The sequence below is a fragment of the Hypanus sabinus genome, chromosome 10 (genome assembly GCF_030144855.1).
Source record: "Hypanus sabinus isolate sHypSab1 chromosome 10, sHypSab1.hap1, whole genome shotgun sequence".
NCBI classification, from domain to species: Eukaryota; Metazoa; Chordata; class Chondrichthyes; order Myliobatiformes; family Dasyatidae; genus Hypanus; species Hypanus sabinus.
The window spans coordinates 85,734,476-85,755,505 of NC_082715.1; the positions used below are offsets into that span (position 1 = coordinate 85,734,476).

General features: G+C 41.9%; 1 protein-coding gene across 1 annotated transcript in view; it reads right to left on the minus strand.

Moving 5' to 3' along the window:
* Positions 1-21,030, minus strand: part of LOC132401336 (protein eyes shut homolog) — a 1,222,700-nt gene that overhangs the window by 796,000 nt on the left and 405,670 nt on the right. Inside the window, exons 8-10 of the mRNA XM_059983465.1 lie at positions 9,505-9,738; positions 5,315-5,437; positions 4,904-5,017 (exon numbers count right to left, since the gene is read on the minus strand). Of these exons, the coding sequence (XP_059839448.1) occupies positions 4,904-5,017; positions 5,315-5,437; positions 9,505-9,738 (471 nt within the window). The remainder of the gene's footprint in view (positions 1-4,903; positions 5,018-5,314; positions 5,438-9,504; positions 9,739-21,030) is intronic.

Sequence of the window (21,030 nt, forward strand, 5' to 3'; positions counted from 1 at the left end):
TACCCACGAGACACCGAGCACACCAAGCCCTACACAGACTCCTCACGACACTCCCATACCGGGCGCCACGCATGCGCATGAAGGATTACTGATGCCTAATGGGTCGACACCTCAAGTCAGATCGGAGCCAGCACAACCACCGTTACCGGTGCAATCACCACAGGCACTGATGCAATCACCACCGCTGCTACGTAGATCGCAGCAACAGACTCAACCACTTGATAGACTTAACCTTTAAATATACTTGTAAGAAACTTCGCCCCGTGGGGACTCTCTTTTAAAACAAAGGGGGGGTGAATGAGGTAAACTATGTATACCTGTCTGGACACACCCCTCCGCTGACTGCTCCTGCGGCTCCTCCCACAGACCCCTGAATAAAGGCGATTGGAGGTACTGCTCCCCCCTCAGTCTCCGAGATGCTGTGCTCCGTTTTTCTGCTAATAAAAGCTTATTGTTTGCCTCCCGTCTCCGAGAGTTATTGATGGTGCATCAGGAACGAAACCTTGTTGTCACCTGTGTCACTTGGTTTCACTCTGTAGAAGGTGATAGCTTCCAAGATCTGTCACAGCCATCAAGCACCCTTTCATGGTTCACGATTGATTCAGAATTGCCACTTTGCCAGAGGTCATATCTGGAACTCTTGTATCTTAGTTGGTCTCCAGATCTGAACACCACTGATCTATCCCTCAACAGACTGTGTGTCACTTCATTCATCCAGTTTGTCGGGCTGGAGAAGTCTGAAAGTTATGTGGGGACACACTCATCTAAAACTGCTTTTATAATGTCCCTGACAACATTGGCGTATTCATTCAGATTCTCTAATGACTCCTTGAACTCAGCCCAGTCCACTGACCAGAAAGCAATTCCATAGTTGCTCCTCTGCATCTTACAACCACTACGTTGTTGTTGTGACCTCAGGAGCAATGCTCTTTAGCCTCTGTTTGTATATGGATAGTTGAAGGAAAACCAGATGATCAGATTTCCCGAAATGCAGTCCAGGGATGGAATGACAGGCATCCCTAATTGTAGTATGGCAGTGGTTGTGCTACTGGTGGTATGTTGATGATAACTGGGCAAAGATTTATTCAAACAAGCCTGACTGAAGTGCCTGACAATGATTTGAAAGGTGTTGGTGTTGGTGTTTCTTGTTTGCTGATCATTGCGCTCAATACTTTGAGTGCCTGCTTGACATTGGCCTTTGGTCAGGATCAGGGAGGAGAATTCCTTTGGCATGTAGAATGGTCAGCACATTACCACTAGAGCTCCCGTTTGGGGTAACAAAAGTTATGCAAGACTGCTATGTTGAGCACCAAAGAATTTATCATGAAATATATTCCCTGGCCATATCTCCATGAAGCACAGAACACAGCAATCCCTCATTTCCCTCTGATATAGCAATCTTGCTCTTAGGTCCTCAGTCTTCTTCTCCAGTGACTGTACATTTGCTAACAATACACTAAGTAGAGGAAGATTTCCACCCCGCTGTTTCATTCTGGCTTGGTGGCCTCCCCTCCCCCGCCTTTCTGACCGTGGCGATGTACCTTCATCTTCTTAAAGGTGCCGTACCTACATTCCTGAAGGTAGGTACACCGATTGCTTCAATTGATCATGAAATCACTAGTTCTTTAAGACAGTTCAAAAAATGTCACTTAAAGGGAAATTGCCAGTTGCAGACTGTAGTGAGAGGAGTTCAGAAGTATATTTTGAAGTATTGTAAGCTGCCCACAAAACAATGCTGTATTTCAAAAGCACCATCCTGGTTTGGAGTTCAGACCAGTTTTATTTTTGACCACTAAAAGAATTCAATTGACTATTTAATTATGCATTCCAGAACAAAGGGAGATAAAGGCCTAGCCAGAAGGAGAATCCTGAGCATTGTGGGACTGTTTTAAAAACATGGACTGGAGCATCAATGAATATACAAGCTCTGTGACTAGCTACATAGAGAACTGCTTTGAGGATATCACCATTATGAGACATGTCTATGTGAGGGCAAGTTAGAAGCCATGGCTGACAACAGAGGTCTGGATATGGCTGACAGATCAGGCTGCTGCCTTCATATTGGGAGATAAGGCAGCTCTCACATCCAGCAGTGCTCACCTCAGCAATAACAAAGTGCTTTGAGTGGCTGGTTACGGAACACATTGGAGCCCATCTTCCTGCTACATTGGTTCCTTTCCAGTTCACTAATCCCTCAAATCAGACCACACCAGCATTCCACAGAGCTGTGTGCTCAGCCCACTGTTGTTCACACTGCTGACACATGATCAAACTGCTAGATCCAGATCAAACTGAATCACTAAGTTTGCTGATCCCACAACCTCATCAGCAACGATAATAAGACAGCATACAGAGAAGAGGTAGAGCAGCTGGTGGAAAGATGCAAACACAATAACTGGCAACACGTCTCAACAGGGACAAGACCAAAGAGGTGATTGTGGATTATAGGAAGGTGCAGGCTGTCAACACCTCATTGCACATACTCATCTCCTTCGTGGAGGAGTTTCTGGAAGTGCATGTAACGGATAATCTCACCTGAACCCTCAATGTCACCTCTTTGGTCCAGAAAGCATAGCAGTGTCTCCACTTCCCTCAACCCCATTCTAACCAGCTTTTTACAGGAACACCATCATGAGAGTCCCAACCAACTGCACAGCCGTTTGGTATGGAAATTGTAAGTCATTTGATTGCAGTGCTTATAAAAGATTGTGAGGACTGCTCAGAGGGTCATCAGGGTCTCCCTTCCATCCATCAGAGATACTTATCAGGAACGTTGAGTATGCAGGACCCTTAGCATTGTCAATGATCCTCCCAACTGTCCGCCAATTTCTTTGAACCCTACTATGAGGCAAAAGAACAAGAACTGTTAGGTTTGGAAGCAGCTTCTTCCCCCAGACTGTATGACTACTGAACTCCAGCTCTTGTCACGCTTGAGGTGCCAATAGTGTTTACTTTTTAACGTGTGCTGCAAATGCACCTTATTACTTGTTAATTATTTGTGGTAATATTACTTCATGTGCTACGTTTGTGAGTTATATGTACTGCGTTATGCACCTTGGGCCAGAGTAACGTTGTCTTGTTTTGTGGTGTACGTGTGTACAGTTGAATGAAAATAAACTGAACTTGAATTTACTTTGTGCAAAATGGCTACTGTACATTTTTAAAATAATGTAGCAATAACAGCAGTACAAAAATACATACTATCTGCATTGAGGTTAGTTTCTTCATTAATGTTAATTTTATATCTCTCGCTCCTTAAAAGTGTGGTCCCAGTCCCTTAAGTTGAAGTGACTTGGACGACTATGTTTTACTCAATTAGTTAAGCTGGATACGATTATCATAGACAACCTTCAGACTAATACCGATTCTATTGAACTCGGCTAATTTGCCATTTCACAAATAGATTTATTTCCTTCAACGCACTGTTCTACTCTTTTCCAAACATATTCAAGTAATCATTCAGCTGCCATTTAAAGTGGAAATCTAATTCACAGATTCCAGTGGGATTAATTTTTCTCTTACCAAATACACAGGCAGCATTATACACCATTCATCATTTAAGTCATACACTCTGCAACCAATTTACTTAGTACAGAATGGAACACCGTGACAGCTAAAATTTATGTATTTATTTATTTAGCCAGCTAATTATGAATTTAAAGCTTAAAGGAGTCCGAATTGCTGAAATCTAAAGTTTTAAATGAAAGCTTGAATATATGATACATTGATGAGATTCAAGTTCATGTCCATTAGACAACAAATACATGGCAAGAATACTAATGCTGTTAAAATGTCACCAACAGCAAAAAGCAGACGATACTCTGTTCATTTAAAGTGATCTTTAAAAGGACGATTGTGGCAAGCATACATTAAGAAATAACAGTTATTAGACGTAGTAGCAAGTGGAGTAGTGACAAAATGGTGGCTTAATTATGTTCTTGAATGTCTGTGAGTTCAGTGATAAGTAAAGAAAAAAGATATATCAAATCACAACATAGACTCAAGAGATTCTGCCGATGCAGGAAATCTGCAGCAACATGCACAAAATGCTGGAGTAGCTCAGCAAGTCAGGCAGCATCAATGGACGGAAACAAACAGTCAAACTTCCAGGCTGAGAGCCTTCATCAGGACTGGAAAAGAAGGGGACAGCAGCCAGAAAAAGAAGGTAGGGGAAGGGGAGCAGTACAATCTAGCAGGTGGTAGGTGAGATCAGGTGAGGGATAAACCCTGCCACCATCTTATTCCAGCTTATGCTCCCTTTCTTTCTAGACACGATGGAAGTCCTGATAAATTTGTCGACAAGTATTTTCTCTTACATAATCTGTAGGCCTCTCCTATCAGGTTCCTTCTTTTCCAGCCCTTTACCTCTTCCACCTGTCACCACCTAGCTTCTTAATTCATCTCCCTTATTCACTCACCCACCCACCTTCCCCCTCACATGGTTACACTATCATCTGCCAGCTTGTACTCCTTCCCTCCCCCACCTTCTCATTCTGGCTTCTTCCCCCTCCCTTTCATAGTTGCTGATTGATCCCCTCACTTCCCAGCATTTTATTTCTGTTGCTCTGGATTTCTAGAATGAGCAGAATCTCCAGTGTTTATACCTTTCATCAACTGATTTAGCAACTGCCTGACTGTCAAATGGTATCTGAATAATTTTCTTATGAAACACCTTGGGTCATTTAACAACATTAAAGGCACCATATAAACTCTTGTTGTTACTGAGGCTCTTTTATTCCAAAATGGTTTACATGCTTGCATGTAAGTATTAGAAAGCATTTTAATTTTCTACTTCCATAGATGAATACTGAATTGTTGGGGCAATTCAAGTTTACTGGCAGGATGGGATTGCTAATATTTGAAAAGCAACTGAAATTTTCTCTCCTCATTTCCTGTCCTTTACCTTCAAATCCATCAGGACACACACAGCTGAAAGAGTTGAGAAGGTCAGTGCAGGTGCCATCATTCTGACAGGGGTCACTTAGGCATTCATTCACCTCAATCTCACAGTTATTGCCTAGAAAGAAGCAAAAGATTCACTTCATTAGAAATTTTCCAGTGGTGCCTCACCGGCACAACTGTCAACAGGAAGAGCAGATAATTATATTGGATTATATACAGAAACTTTGCCCGTTCAGGTCGGGTGAAACATTAAAGACAGCCGGCAATTGCCCTTAAGGGGAGAAGACCAATTGCGTTTTCATCATTGCTCAGCAAATAGACATGTCCTAGGAAAATGTGCAAGGTCACACAGGTCCACGCTCAGCCACGAAAGAAGCCTGCCAGTAACAGGAGAGAAACATGTCAAACTTACCTACAAAGCCTGGTGCACAATAACAGGCAAATAAGTTCAAGCCAGCCTCACAGAGGCTAAGGGCAAGGCAAGAATCTGCCTTGCAATCTCCACCCTCCGCATCACATAAATCTCCTTCTAATCCTGTTGAAAAAGAAAAAAAATAATAACTTGTAGCAAAACATTTAGGAATTAACACTTCTAGGTAACACAATTTTTCAACTGATTGTCCTAAACTACCATAAATTAATTCAGGAGAGTTTTTATTCATGTGGTTCACGAAGAGTTATGACAAATGGGCATTGATGCAATTAAGGAGAAACATGTTAAATGGGATTGTGAGTCTGAAAAGGATATTAGAGTTTGTTGTTCACTTTGCATTGACAAATGTCTGTGGAGAATGAATACTGTTGATGAGCCAAATGGTCCAAGTGACCCATATGTTCTATTCTATGTTCTGTTCATATTCTACACTTGCTATGTCACTGCATAGTACAGAAATGTCACTGCAACAGACAGGAAGGCTCTATAACAAGTAATCAAAACTGCCCAATGCATCACTGGCACCAGCCTAGATGCTATCAAGGACAAAAAGATTCAAAGATTCAAAGTACATTTATTATCAAAATATTTATAAACTATACAAACTTGAGATTTGCCTGCTTGCAGCCAGCCACAAAACAAGACTCCCAAAAGAACCCAATTTAAAAAAATAAAGACCAACCACCAAAGTGCAGAGAAAGAGAAGAAACATATATCATGCAAACAATAGAAGTAATCAACAGCATTCCAAACCAAACTGAGTCCCCAAAGCAGCCTGGAGTAGGCCCAAAGCCTTGGTCTCAGTTTATCATATTAGCAGGGCAAGTTGCCACAAAGCTTGCAAACACGAAGCACAGCAGCTGGGTTAGTCTGAAAGCCGCAGTGCCACAGAGAGAAGAATGAACATTCAGTACGAGTGAATAAAATTGGCCCACACTTGCCTCTGGACCCAACATCCTGCCTTTCCAGTCTATCTGGGTCAACGTTTAATTTTGTCCAAACAGCTGATCATTCTTACATCAGGGCCCAGACCCTGCCACAGGGCCTAGTCCTTGCTGCCCAGTCTGAAGTAGTTCTTGACCTCTCCAAATTGGCTCGGTGTTTATAACGATCCAACCTCACACCCAAGGTAGTTGGACAGGCATCAAAGCTCCTCTTCTCCAAATCACTCAGTCCAACTCCATCTGCAACCCTGTCCTGAACACATTACGCTTTGACTTTGCAACATACCAGCACTGTTCATCCCTCCAATCAGCTTTGCCTTCACTTGCCTCTTCATCTTTTTGCAGTAATATTTGTTACCAAGATGTTAGACTAGAAACAGTTTTTTTTGCCAGCTGCTGTCGCAGTGACATCAGCACCAGACTCCGGAGCCAAGGTTCCCGAGTTCAAATCCAGTCTGGCCGCTCCGGACATGCTTTCCATCCGTACCGGGTTGACTGTCGAGCTCGCGACTCAGCCTCGTTAAAAAAAAGACAAACTGCACTGTGAGAAGGACATGGGGGACCACTCACTGAATCTTTCCTCCAAGACAACCACTTGAAAAAAATAAGTAGTCGCCAATGCTCTGGCAGTGTATGGCACACTGAAGAAAAATAATTTTTTTTAGTCTAATGTCTTGCCTTAAACTACCAGTAAGCTGTTGATTGCCTTCAGTAGCACCATCTTAAAACTCCTATTTATCCAGAAAGGAGCCAGAAAAAGTCCAGCAACATAGTAAAGGATCCTACTCACTATTGTCCCACTGCCATCAGGGAGAAGTCTATGCTGTATCCACGCCACGACTGACACACTCAAAAACAACTGCTTTCCACTAACACACTCCACTACACACTCCCCACCACCACTATATTATCATTTACTATTAGTCACCCTATGTACATCACTCCTGTGCATGTTCTCACTTTATGTACGTACAATCAATGTGTTCAAAGGTTAACTTATTATCAAAGTATACAATGCTGAAATTCTTCTTCTCCAGATGGCCATGAAAGAAAAGTGCAGCAGCATAATCATCAACCCCCAAATGCCACCTCCCTACACAAAAAAAACAACAATGGAATAAGCACGTCGACTGCCCGAATTCCCCTCCACTGCTCACAAAAAATGAGAAACATCGGGCAAAAAACACAGAGTATAAGAAAATTATAAAACTGAATAAAGTCCCTATTTGTCTATATTCATATTCATATCCATATCAAAAATATAGAAAACCTGGATACCATTCTCTGGGCACAGTGGCAGCCTCTCCAGCAGCAGAGTGATCCCACCAGAGTTCAAAAGGTAGTCTCCCTTCTCCAGCAGCAGACCGATCCCACCAGCATTCAAAAGGTAGTCTCCCTTCTCCAGCAGCAGAACAATCCCACCAGAGTTCAAAAAGCAGTCTCCCTTCTCCAGCAGCAGACCGATCCCACCAGCATTCAAAAGGTAGTCTCCCTTCTCCAGCAGCAGACCGATCCCACCAGCATTCAAAAGGTAGTCTCCCTTCTCCAGCAGCAGAACAATCCCACCAGCATTCAAAAGGTAGTCTCCCTTCTCCAGCAGCAGACCGATCCCACCAGAGTTCAAAAGGTAGTCTCCCTTCTCCAGCAGCAGAACGACCCCACCAGAGTTCAAAAAGCAGTCTCCCTTCTCCAGCAGCAGAACAATCCCACCAGAGTTCAAAAGGTAGTCTCCCTTCTCCAGCAGCAGACCGATCCCACCAGAGTTCAAAAGGTAGTCTCCCTTCTCCAGCAGCAGACCGATCCCACCAGAGTTCAAAAGGTAGTCTCCCTTCTCCAGCAGCAGACCGATCCCACCAGCGTTCAAAAGGTAGTCTCCCTTCTCCAGCAGCAGACCGATCCCACCAGAGTTCAAAAGGTAGTCTCCCTTCTCCAGCAGCAGAACAATCCCACCAGCGTTCAAAAGGTAGTCTCCCTTCTCCAGCAGCAGAACAATCCCACCAGCATTCAAAAGGTAGTCTCCCTTCTCCAGCAGCAGACCGATCCCACCAGCATTCAAAAGGCAGTCTCCCTTCTCCAGCAGCAGAACAATCCCACCAGCGTTCAAAAGGTAGTCTCCCTTCTCCAGCAGCAGAGCGATCGCCAGCGATCAAAAGACAGGTAGCAGCGCTCACCCTCTGCATTCACCTCAATGTTTCTGTCTCTCTTGTTTTTTAATCAGCAAACAATAGAAGCTTTAATTGGTGAAATGGAATTGAATGTAGGCTTGTGCCTTATCCCTTTGTTTCCTCACCAGGAGATCTGTGCCCGCTGTCTCTGCCTTCCAGAATCCTCTCGGAGACTGCAAAACAATGAAACAACCAAACGATCTCCAAACTGGAAATCACAGGCTCCAACAGTTCCAGAATCACAATCAAGATGAAATACAGACGTAAAGAAATGAAAGAAGTGAAATAAATGGATTCATGGTCAATCCAGAAAATGTTGACCATGGGAGCATTGTACACAGGCACCATCTTGACCGTAAGTCGTATATAAGACCATAAGATGTAGGAGCAGAAGTAGGCCATATGGCTCATCGAGTCTGCTCCGCCATTCAATCATGGGCTGATCCAATTCTTCCAGTCATCCCCACTCCCCTGCCTTCTCCCCATACCCTTTGATGCCCTGGCTAATCAAGAACTTAAATATCTCTGCCTTAAATACACCCAGTGACTTGGCCTCCACAGCTGCTCATGGCAACAAATTACACAGTTTTATCACCCTCTGACTAAAGTAATTAGTCCGCATCTCAGTTGTGAACTCCAGGGAATACAGACTTTCAGACTTTCCTCATATTGTAAGGGCGGGGGGTGGTTGTGTGTGTGGTTGTGTGTGTGTGTGTGTGTGTGTGTGTGTGTGTGTGTGTGTGTGTGTGTGTGTGTGTGTGTGTGTGTGTGTGTGTGTGTGTGTGTGTGTGTGTGTGTGTGTGTGTGTGTGTGTGAGATGTTGATTTTTTTTTAAATTACTGTGTTGTTTATCCTATTGCGTTTTTTTGTGTTGCAAAAAATTTGTTCTCCTTTACATTTGTATACTGGGAATGACATTTAATAATCTTAATCCTTGAATCTTTATTTTACAATTCAACTTAAATTTACAGCAGCATAAATTCATATTCCTTTTCAAAAGGCATATTTGAAAACTCCATACAATTGGACAAGAGTGAGACATCTACCAAGGCATACCTACCATGAAGGCAATGGCATCTAAATTCTGTTGGCTCATCTTCGCATTGTGAGTTGTTCTGGCATAATCCAACCATACAGACATTTACTGGAGTTGCACAGGTCTCTCCCATATATCCGAGGTGACAAATGCATCGAAAACTATTCACCAGATCTTCACAGTAGATGGTGTTTGCAGGGTGGCATGGATTTGACAGACATTCATTTATTTCCACTGAACAGTCTTTACTTTCAAAACCTGTCAAAACAACCAATGTTTTATTAATTTTGCTCTAATAAAAATAGAGTGCAAATACAACTTTGAATGTGCATGCAAACAGTTAAAGATTGCTTGTTTTTTTTTGCTTTGTTAGGTAGTTCCAAAGTTTTGGCCCAGCTCAAAGAAGGAATGGTGATTATTGCTCAGGTCAGGATGGTTTATGGCTCTGAGGGAAGCATAGACTCGGTCCAAAGTGCAAAGTTCAATATAAATTTATTATCCAAAGTCTGTATTTGCCAGAATATACTACCCTGTGATCCATTTTCATGCAAACATTCAGAGGTGAACAAAGAAGTACAACACACAAACACAGACTGATGAACAAACAATGTTCAAAAGAAGACTAACTATGTGATGCACCATCAATAACTCACTCTGAGACGTAAAGGCGAGATATCAGCTTTTATTGACTGGAAGATGGAACCAGCAGTGAGTGATCACCATGCTACATCCTGGAGACTGAGAGGCCAGGCTCGGCCTTGATCGCCTTTATACAGGGGTTTGTGGGAGGAGCCACAGGAACAGTCAGCAGGGGGTGTGTCCACACTACGTAAGTTCACAAGTGAACTTCTTGAATTTACAAGCATGTACTGCCTGTCTAGTTTGGTGAGGTCATGAGATTGAGAAAAAGTCTTGGAGAAAATAATTGAATATGGATTAAATGTAGACAGATCAACTTCCTTATGCTTTCCACAAGTCAGAAAACCAACATGACACAGGTTAACTAACATTTGAGATTTCCTCATACAGACAAACCAGGAGACATTGGAAGCTCTTCCTACTCTCTTATAGATACTGACTGAAACCACTACACTTTCATGTCAGGTTTCTTTTCTTGAAGAATTAGGACTCTTGATATATGCAAATACAGCAGAAACTCATCTCTCAGATTTAAAAAGAGTTTTCACTCACATTCAGACTTGTGTTTCTACTGTTTCAAGTGCTAAAATAATAGGTTAGAAATGAATGCAAACACAAGGAAATCTGCAGATGCTGGAAATTCAAGCTATGCACACAAACTGCTGGTGGAACGCAGCAGGCCAAGCAGTATCTATCGGAAGAAGTAGAGTTGATGGTTTGGGTCGAGAACTTTCGTCAGGACTAACTGAAAGAAGAAATAGTAAGAGGTTTGAAAGTGGGAGGGGGAGGGGAGAGGGAAGATCCAAAATAATAGGACAAGACAGGAGGGGGAGGAATGAAGCTAAGAGCTGGAAAGGTGATTGTTGGCAAAAGGGATACACAGCTGGAGAAGAGAAAGAATCATGGGATGGGAGGCCTAGGAGAAAGAAATGAGAGGGAAACACCAGAGGGAGATGGAGAGCAGGCAAGGAGTGATTGGGAGAGGGACAGAGAGAGAAAAAAAGAGAGAAAAATGTGAGAAATAATAAATAAATAGATCGATAGATGAATGAATGAATAAATATGGGATGTGGTAAGAAGAGGAGGGGGGCATTAACAGAAGTTAGAGAAACCAAAGTTCATGCCATCAGGTTGGCGGCTACCCAGTGGCAACACATTTTAATTCTGCATCCCATTCTGATAAGTCTATCGATGGCCTCCTCTACTGTCAAGATGAAGCCACACTCAGGTTGGAGGAACAACACTTTATATTCCATCTGCGTAGCCTCCAACCTGATGGCATGAACATTGATTTCTCTAACTTCAGTTAATGCCCTTCCTCCCCTTCTTACTCCATCCCTTATTTATTTATTTATTTATTTGTTTGTTTGTTTGTTTGTTTCTTTGTTTATTTGTTTATCTATCTATCTAGCTATCTATTATTTTCCCTTTTTTCTCTCTCTTGTTTCTCTCTCACTGCCCCTCTCACAATTACTCCTTGCCTGCTCTCCATCTCCCTCTGGTGCTCTCCTCCCCCTTTCTTTCTCCCTAGGCCTCCCATCCCATGACCTTCTCCCTTCTCCAGTTGTTTATCCCTTTTGCCAATCACCTTTCCAGCTCTTAGCTTCATCCCTCCCCCTCTAGTCTTCTCCTATCATTTTGGATTTCCCCCTCCCCCTCCTACTTTCAAATCTCTTACTATCTCTTCTTTCAGTTAGTCCTGACGAAGGGTCCCGACCCAAAACTTCGACTATACTTCTTCCTGATGCTGCCTGGCCTGCTGTGTTCCACCAGCATTTTGTGTGTGTTGCTGGAAATGAATGCAAGTGGTTTTATTGTACAACGGGCTCATAATAAATTCCTTTCACTATTATCTAATGGAGGCACTGGCCCATTTATTCAAATGGCTCAAAGCCTTTGCTAAAATAGCAGAAAAGGGAATTTAACATGAGCATGGTCCTGAGGGATTCATAATATGTTGCAATTCTTTTTACTGACTATTCCATTTCAACAAGGATGAAAATGATAGAATTGAAATACATTTAAATAAGGGAAAGCTTATCAAACAAGTATAAACAATATCTATCTGGTGACAATTCAAATACAATGAATATTCATAGTATATAACCCATGAAATCCTTAACAAATTTTATGTGCATCCCTCAAGAGCGCATGCACCTTTCCTTCCCCTTTGTACTCCACACCCTGCAACATTGCATAAGAATAGGCTGTAATTCCAGTACAGGTATCTACACTCAGTGGCCACTTTTTAGGTAAATCTGTACACCCGCTTGCCGATGCAAGTATCTAAACAGCCAAGCACGTAGCAGTAACTCAATGCAGAAAAGCATGCAGGCATGGTCAAGCGGTTCAGTTAATGTTCAGACCAAACATCAGAATGTAAAAGAAATGTTATCTAAGTGACTTTGACTATGGAATAATTGGTGATGCCAGACAGGGTGGTTTGAGTATCTCAGAAACTGCTGAACTCCTTGGATTTTCACACACAACTGTGTCTAGAGTTTACAGAGAAAGGTGTGAAAAAAAATCTAATGACAGCATTTCTGAGGGTGAAAATGCTTTGTTAATAAGAGAGATCAAAGGAAAATGACCAGACTGGTTCAAGTTGACAGGAGGGCAGCAATAAGTTAAATAAACATGCATAACAACAGTGGTGTGCAGAACAGCATCTCTGAATGCACAAAATGTCAAATATTGAAGTGGATGAGCTGCAGCAGCAGCAGAAGAGTACACTAGGTTCCACTCCCGTATCTAATTAAATGGCCACTGTTGATTAACATTTTGACAAATACAATCAAGTTGGATGTGTGATTATTAGACATAGAATGGCTGGTGATACAGTACGTTAGATTTTATTTAATACATCGGGAATCACTGGTATGGGTAATATGTATTGGTCATCCAGAACTTTCCTTGGTGGTGAGATGTCTTCTTTAATCATTGCGGTGCCCATTGTGAAGGTAGATACTCCTTGGTGCTCGAAGACAGGGAAGCCTAGAATGTTGATCCAATAGTGAAGAAGCAACACAACCAGACCAGACCTTGAAATTGGAATGGTGAATGAGTTGGAGAAGGTGAAGATTGTAGTGATCCATCTGCTTATTACCCTGGATGTGGACAGTGGGTGTTTGGAAGTTCTGTGAGAATGAACAGAATATACATTCAATGGATCCTTACATAATCCCAAAGCTTTGACGTGCAAGGAAGGAGCTAGAATATGGCATCTGTATTATTATTGGGAAGGGTAGCGCATTGCTTATTACTGGGCTAGCTTGAATGAACTGATACAAATGCTGGCTGACTGCTGGGAATGAAAGAAAACATTTTGAAGAATTACCATCATTGGTTAGTCCAGAGGTCAATACCAAAGAGCGAAGCTTGAAGGTCAATCAGAAGTCCAAAAGTCGTGGCCCAATGGTTGAAGCATGAAGGCTTGTCTTAGAGTGGGAGGACTGCCAGTGATGAAGGGTCTGAGTCCAAAATATTGACTGTTAATTCTTTTCCTTAGGTGCTTCCTAAGCTGCTAAGTTCATCCAGCATTTTGTGTGTGTTACTCTGCATTTCCAGCATCTCTTATGTTTATGAAATGTCATGCTACTTGGATCTTGAGATGTAGGTAAATACCAGTAAATAGTTGACTCTTGGGATGGAGGTAGAGAGATCAATAGAAGTGTTGGAAATATTTGCTAATGTTAGCACAATGTTCAACTCCATTTGCAAATCATGTTTATGTGTGACAAAACACAAACAACATTCAGGGATAGGCTAATAAGTGAACAATGAACACTGCTACTAAATAATTGGCAGGAAATGAAAGTCTGCATTAAGAATATAATCACCTAACCTTGACATTCAATAAAATTACCACTTCCAAGTCTTGCAGTATTGCTGAGTCAATGCCCTAAAGATCAAATTTGACCATATATTTAACCGGATGTGTCGCAGAATTATTGCAGCTTCAAGCAAAGGTTAAATTCTGGCAGTTCTATGACAAGCAATTATCCATCTGGTGTACTCAAACTGTATCCACTATTTGAAAGACACATGCTAAGAGTATGATGGAAGTCTATCAACTTGCCTTGCTATTATTATTATTACAGCTGCAATAATACTCCAGAAGCATCAGGAGCAAAGCAGGACACCAACCACCCTCTCCATTCTAGGCATACTAGAAGTTTGGTTGTTCATGGCAGAGCATGGCAAAATGTTTGTAGACATTTCAGCTCCAATCAAGAAGCCATCATCAGTGCGCAGTTGAGGGTGTTGGCTCCTCAGAATGCCGGTTTATATAATCCTCCAGGGTCCAAATGGATATTGATTAGATATTGTGTTCTGGTTGGCCTGTTCAAAACACTATGAACAGCATAACAGTAGAAGATTCTGATTGGCTGGCTTCAAAGGAAATACTTGCTTCGCTGTCCAGACCCCAAAATTACTGGCGGTTCATTGATTGTGGATATCATTGTTCTCCTTTTCACTGTGTTTATATACAGGATCTACATGGATGTATCTGTTGATTGATCCTTCTGTAGAGAACCATGCTTCGAGAAATTCTCTTTTTTTTGTTCTTGCTTGATTCAAGACTCTGGCTGTCATCCAGTTGAATGCAATCCTTCATCTCCGTGAGCTGATATTAGCGAGAGTGGGTCGTGCCCTCAGCTCACTCACTGATGTTCATGCAACCTGGTCGATAGTTTTCTGCTATTTAACCAACGTAGTACTTGTCACAGTCACTACACCGGGTTTTGTAGATAACCCACGTAAGGTATGTCAATATCACTTCCCATCCATCATCTTGACCAGAAGTTAGAACAAGGGCAGCAAGACTATGGAACTGTCACAACCAGAAGATTGCTCCTCCGAGACATACACCATCCTAACTTCGAAATATTGGGAAGGAGTTTAAAGCTCTGGCTGTGAACCTGTATACATTTTCATTTCCAAAGTAACAGGGAGCCTTGAAGTCATACATGACAGCAAGGTTGCATTTAACCCATGGTATGGGTGGGGTTGGTGTTCACTGACCTTCAGGATAAAGTGTGGTGTATCTATTTTTCTCTTCTTAATATTTCAGTTAATGTTTATTACTATATATGGTTCAATTAAATGTATTATATTTACGAACAACATAGAAGGAGACCACATACAAACTTCTCTCAGAAAATTGGACGATCAGAATCAAATCTTAGATAAAGGGACGCTCCTATAGAAAAGAGATGAGGAGAAATTTCTTTGGATAGAAGTTGGTGAATCTGGGTAATTCATTCCCACAGATGGCACAGATGGCTGTGGAGGTCAAGGGTATATTTAAAGTGAAGGATGATAGATTCTTGATTAGTAAGGATGACAGAAATTATGGGGAGAAGGCAGAAGAATAGGTTGAGTGGGATAATAAATCACCACAATCGAATGGCACAGCAGACTCGATGGGCCAGATGGTCTGATTCTACTCCTATGTCTTATAGTACCACTGACCACATTAGTTAATACGTCATTCCGAGTGAATCATATACTCTAAATAGTGTAATTAAATTTGTCATTTCCTTACAGTAATTTTTTAAAAATTTATTTCAATCATCATTAATATTACTGATTGTCAGGTGTATTGAACTGTACTTTAAAGTGGACTGTCAAATGTCTTCATTGGCACTGAGTCAACATCCTGAGGCACCCTATGCAACAGCTCTGTCGGAATACCTTCACCAGAAAATTTGCAGTGGTTCAAGGAGGAGGCTTCAAACCACCTTCCCATGGTCAGTTAGACAGGGAATAAATGCTGGGATTGTCAGCACAATTCATATAGAGCAACTATAAATAAACCCTTTGATATTGTCTCAATGTCTCTATAACAGAAAGGGGAACATAAATGTCACAAGGCTCTTTTCCTCAGATAACCAAGTGGGTTGGAATAGCATCTCAGCCTGTGCATAGTTCTTGAAAGAATTAGGCTAGTTGTTCCCTTTCAATTTTCTATCCAACCTTTATGGTCATATAATAAAATGGCAATATAAAATTGAACACTAACTTAATATTCTCCAAGACCAGATTCTATTACAGTTTTGTTATTCTGTGAAGGTAGATGAGCTGGACACTACACTAATGCTCTAAATAGAAAATATGGAAGTCAGCGGGAATATACATCACAATGAAAGCTAATCAAATTCTAATCAATGGCACTGTCAAAATCTAGTGGGTAAATTACATATCATTTTATCCTTCAGACTGTTGGTCATTTTTTTTTCTTTGATCTTTTCGCTTATGATATTTTTCTTCAGAAAGTAAATGAATGTTTGTAATGGCACATTGAACAATTTCCACGTTGGGCATCACATCAATCCACATTTCTCTCGGGTCAGTTCCAGTACTGACAAATCGGCAGTAAATGCTGTCCATTGCAGTACCAAGGGAAGGCAGTAGACTTCGAAGTGACATATCTCACAAGAGCCCAGTTTTCCTCTCCAAAATGGCAGAAAGCTGCAGTCACTATTGAGTTTGTGGCTCAGACTTAGTCAGTTTTTAGGTTTTAGTAGGTTCTCAGGGATGGCTTTGGGGACAGAGAGGGCAGTTGAAGGGTCATTGAAGGTTTTGGGAAAGGGATGTGTGGAAGTAGAGGACAAGCTGCACAGCCTAAGCCTCTGTTCTGTGTTTGAAGGTCAGTGATGTGGATATGGTTGGATGGTGAATTTTGAGATCTGAGTTCCATGTGAGCAAGAGGCTCAAGTGATGTTGATCTCCAATTTGGCAAGACCAGAGTTTGAAACCAAGTGTTCAGGGTCTCATTATCAGCAAGTCCAATGTTCTAGCCCTGGAATTTGCTTCCCAATGGCTGCCCTCCCCCGAATCTGAATATCTCTGTGACTTCTGGGACAGTCAAAAGCAAATAACTTCTAGTCCTTGAGTCCACTGGAGGCTAAGCCCAAAGATAGCCTGTCCTAGGGTTAGGGTACAGTGCGTGTATGTGGGTGGGTGGTTGGGAGTGAGGAACAGGGGCTAGTCTTGCTGTTATTGTATTGATACATTTTGTTTTGTTGTGTTCTGTGTTGTTCTGCCAGGCATTGTGGGAATGCTATGTTGGCGCCAGAATGCGTGGTGACACTTGTGGGCTGCCCCCATCACATCCTTGACTGTATTGGTGTTAGTGAACGTGGCATATTTCACTGTATATTTCAATGTACTTGTGGTAACACAGAGTCTTGCTATCTTCAGAAGTTTTCTGATGACTCTGCCATAGTTGGATGCATCAATAGGGGAGATGAGGCTGAGTACAGGGCTACAGCGAGAAACTTTGTCACATGGTGTGAGCAGAATCACCTGCAGCTTAATGTGAAAAAGACTAAGGAGCTGGTGGTTGACCCGAGGAGGGCTAAGGCACCAGTGACCTCTGTTTCCATCCAAGGGGTCAATGTGGACATGGTGGAGGATTACAAATACCTGGGGATATGAATGGACAACAAACTGGACTGGCCAAAGAACACTGAGGCTGTCTACAAGAAGGGTCAGGGTCAGGGCCATCTCTACTTCCTGAGGAGACTGAGGTCCTTTAACATCTGCTGGACGATGCTGAGGATGTTCTACGAGTCTGTGGTGGCCAGTGCAATCATGTTTGCTGTTGTGTGCTGGGGCAGCAGGCTGAGGGTAGCAGACACCAACAGAATCAACAAGCTCATTCGTAAGGCCAGTGATGTTGTGGGGGTGGAACTGGACTCTCTGATGGTGGTGTCTGAAAAGGGGATGCTGTCCAAGTTGCATGCCATCTTGGACAATGTCTCTCATCCATTCCATAATGTACTGGTTAGACACAGAAGTACGTTCAGCCAGAGACTCATTCCACCGAGATGTAACACTGAGCGTCATAGGACGTCATTCCTGCCTGTGGCCATTAAACATTGCAACTCCTCCCTCGGAGTGTCAGACACCCTGAGCCAATAGGCCGGTCCTGGACTTATTTCCACTGGGCATGATTAACTTATTATTATTTAATTATTTATGGTTTTATATTGCTATATTTCTTCACTACTCTTGGTTGGTACAACTGTAATGAAACCCAATTTCCCTCGGGATCAATAAAGTATGTCTGTCTGTAAATAAATCTAAATCAGGATGAATGTAGCAGGTTCTCATGCTAGCACGTATGAACTGGTCATATTGTACAATCTTGTGCTTTCTTCTGACTCTGAGTTGCAACTCGGTACATTCCAACTAAGCAAATAATTATGTTATAATGTAGATATAAAATTCTGATTCTGTAAAATAACAAAAATACAGTAAAAACAACTGACTGAGCAGGGGTTATTGCACACATTAATTATGTTTTTCAACATGATACAAGCCATGTGTAAGATTCAGTAACAGTTAATGGTATTCTTTCATTTTGCTGCTAGTTGTTTGGTTTTTGACTCTTTCTGTGGTCTCTCGGTTGCCATTTTCCAGACTCATGTGGGTGTTGAGAAGGGGAGGGGGATGGTTGCTCGGGGTGTGGAGAGGAAGAGCAGGAAGTCAGTTTCTTTGGATTCCTCTACAGTGAGCAGTGAAGGGCTTTGGTGTCATTCATTTATTGCATGTGAAAAATGCAAGTTGCCCAATTAAAAAGAAATAGCAACAGCAAATAAAAAGGATTTTAAGGTTCTCCAGCTTATTAATGTTTGACAAGGTTGATAGGGGAGGCTTGATTGTCTCTGAGTACAAACTAACAATATAAATTGTCAGTGGTGTTGTTTTAAGATCACATACCCTTGGTGTCATGTAAAGCTTGTTCCTTGAATTCAAATCTTGCAAATTATGCACAATATGCTGTATATAGACAGAGTATAAATACATTTTGCCTTGTTCAGCTGATTCTGATACTCAAGAAAACCATTCACCAGGTAATACAATCTCTATCGAAGATACACCAAGATTCCCTGCCACACCTGGGGGTAAGCTTTGCAAGTGTGGAACCTGCACAGTGAGCTTACACTCCCACTCCTTTAGAGCAGAGTAGTGGTTGGCGTAACACCACACTAGTGACAGCTTGAGATCGGGGTTCATTTCTTGCCACTTGCTCCAAGGAGTTTCTCTGTTCTTTCCATGATTGTGTGGATTTCCCCTGGATGCTCCAGTTTCCTCCCACATGCCAAAGGAGGACGATTAGGGTTAGTGAGTTGTGTGCATGCTCTCCTGGCTCAGAAGCATGGTGATATTCATGAGGTGTCCCCGCACAATCCTTGCTGATTTGATTTGACCCAAACAATATATGTTTCAACATACATGTGAGAAGTTAAGCTCATCTTTACCTTTTCACCCGAAGAGCTCAGTTTAGAAGAGAAGGATTGTATAGGTATTACCTTCACACATTGATAGCCATGGTTAATGTGACTGGACACCTGCTTGATACAGAAGTCTGAAGGTTTGAATCCCACACCAGTGACCTGAGCCGATTTTTGATTGCTGTATTGAGAAACTACTGCAGTCGCTACTACTGCTTTTTTATTTGGAGGTGGTATTAAACCTTCTTGCCCTCTGAAGTATATATAAATCTATCCTACGCTCTTATTTTGAAATGAACAGGATATTTACTTGCTTCAGGTCAAAACTTATTCCTCAGCCAACACCACTAAAATTGGTTATCTGCTCAGAATTTCATTATCTGTGCAGGCTTCTTAAACTTGGCTGTAGTAGTTCCTCCAGTTTCATGGACTACAAAGGGTATTGGTGCCTCTCAATGCTGTGGGACAGTGTTGCAACAGTTAGCAATCTGTTCACCTCTGTAGATTTGATCCTGACCTCCAGTGCTTTCTGTGCAGAGATTGCATATTCTCTCTGTGATCAGATGCAACTCCTGTCAGGTGCTCCAGTTTCCTCCTACATCTGAAAGATGTGCCGGTAGATGAAATGGTGACTGTAAGTTACCCTTCAGTGTAGGTAAGTGGCAAAAATTGATCAAAGCAAAGTTGATGCGCATGTGAAAGAGAATAAGTTGCAAGCTTATGGGGAAACAAGGAGTTGGGAATGGGAGTTGGAAAGGATTTTTTTTGCACAAAGAAAGAATGAAATATATATATTTCCTTTCTCCTAATTTTAGCAGAACAGGATGATCTAACACATTTCACTCTTTGTATTAATATGGGTGACACTCAACAGTCTTCTGTAATATCCCAACATGTTTTCTGTTGTTTCAAAGGAACAACCATTCTTAAACCAATTAACCATCTTTTCAGGGCAACGTGGTTATGCCATGAAATCTCAACAGTTCAATGAAGATTCTCATATGAAAAATGAATAGAAGCAATTTTGATTATAACAATGTGCTTCTGCAATAACACTGTTGATTGTAATTCCTTGGCTAGCGTGTTGTTGCATTAAGTTTCCTCTTCATTTGTTTTTGGGTTTTTTTCCATTTAAATAAATCTTACTGTTGTTTCAGTTTCTCCTTCTCTGTCTTTTTCCTGAAGGAGTCACTATGCATCACCTGTACATCTAATACTTAAGGTGTGCGGGATAGGTTATTCTCTAAAATGGTCTCCTTTATGTTGAAAGAACAATGCAGACTGGGTGAATGCGCTCTGAAAGATCGCAGTTCATGTTGTTTGGATGACCCTGAGTTTCCATTTTGCTATCAATTTAGTTCTTTGTCATAGTCTGCAGCACAAAAACAGGCTCTTTGACACATCCAGCCCACGCCAAATTGTTGTTTTCTAGTCCCTACTACCCTCACCCACCATCGCCCTCTGTAGCCCTCCCATCTGTGTACTTAACCAAATTTCTCTGAAATGTTGAAATCAAATCTGCATCCACCACTTCCGCTGGCAGCTTGTTCCACGTGCTCTCCACTCTTTCAATGCTCCTCACATTTCATCCTTATCCCATGACATTTAGTTTTAGTCTCACCTAACCTCAGTGGCAAAAAACAACTTGCTTGCATTGATCCTATCG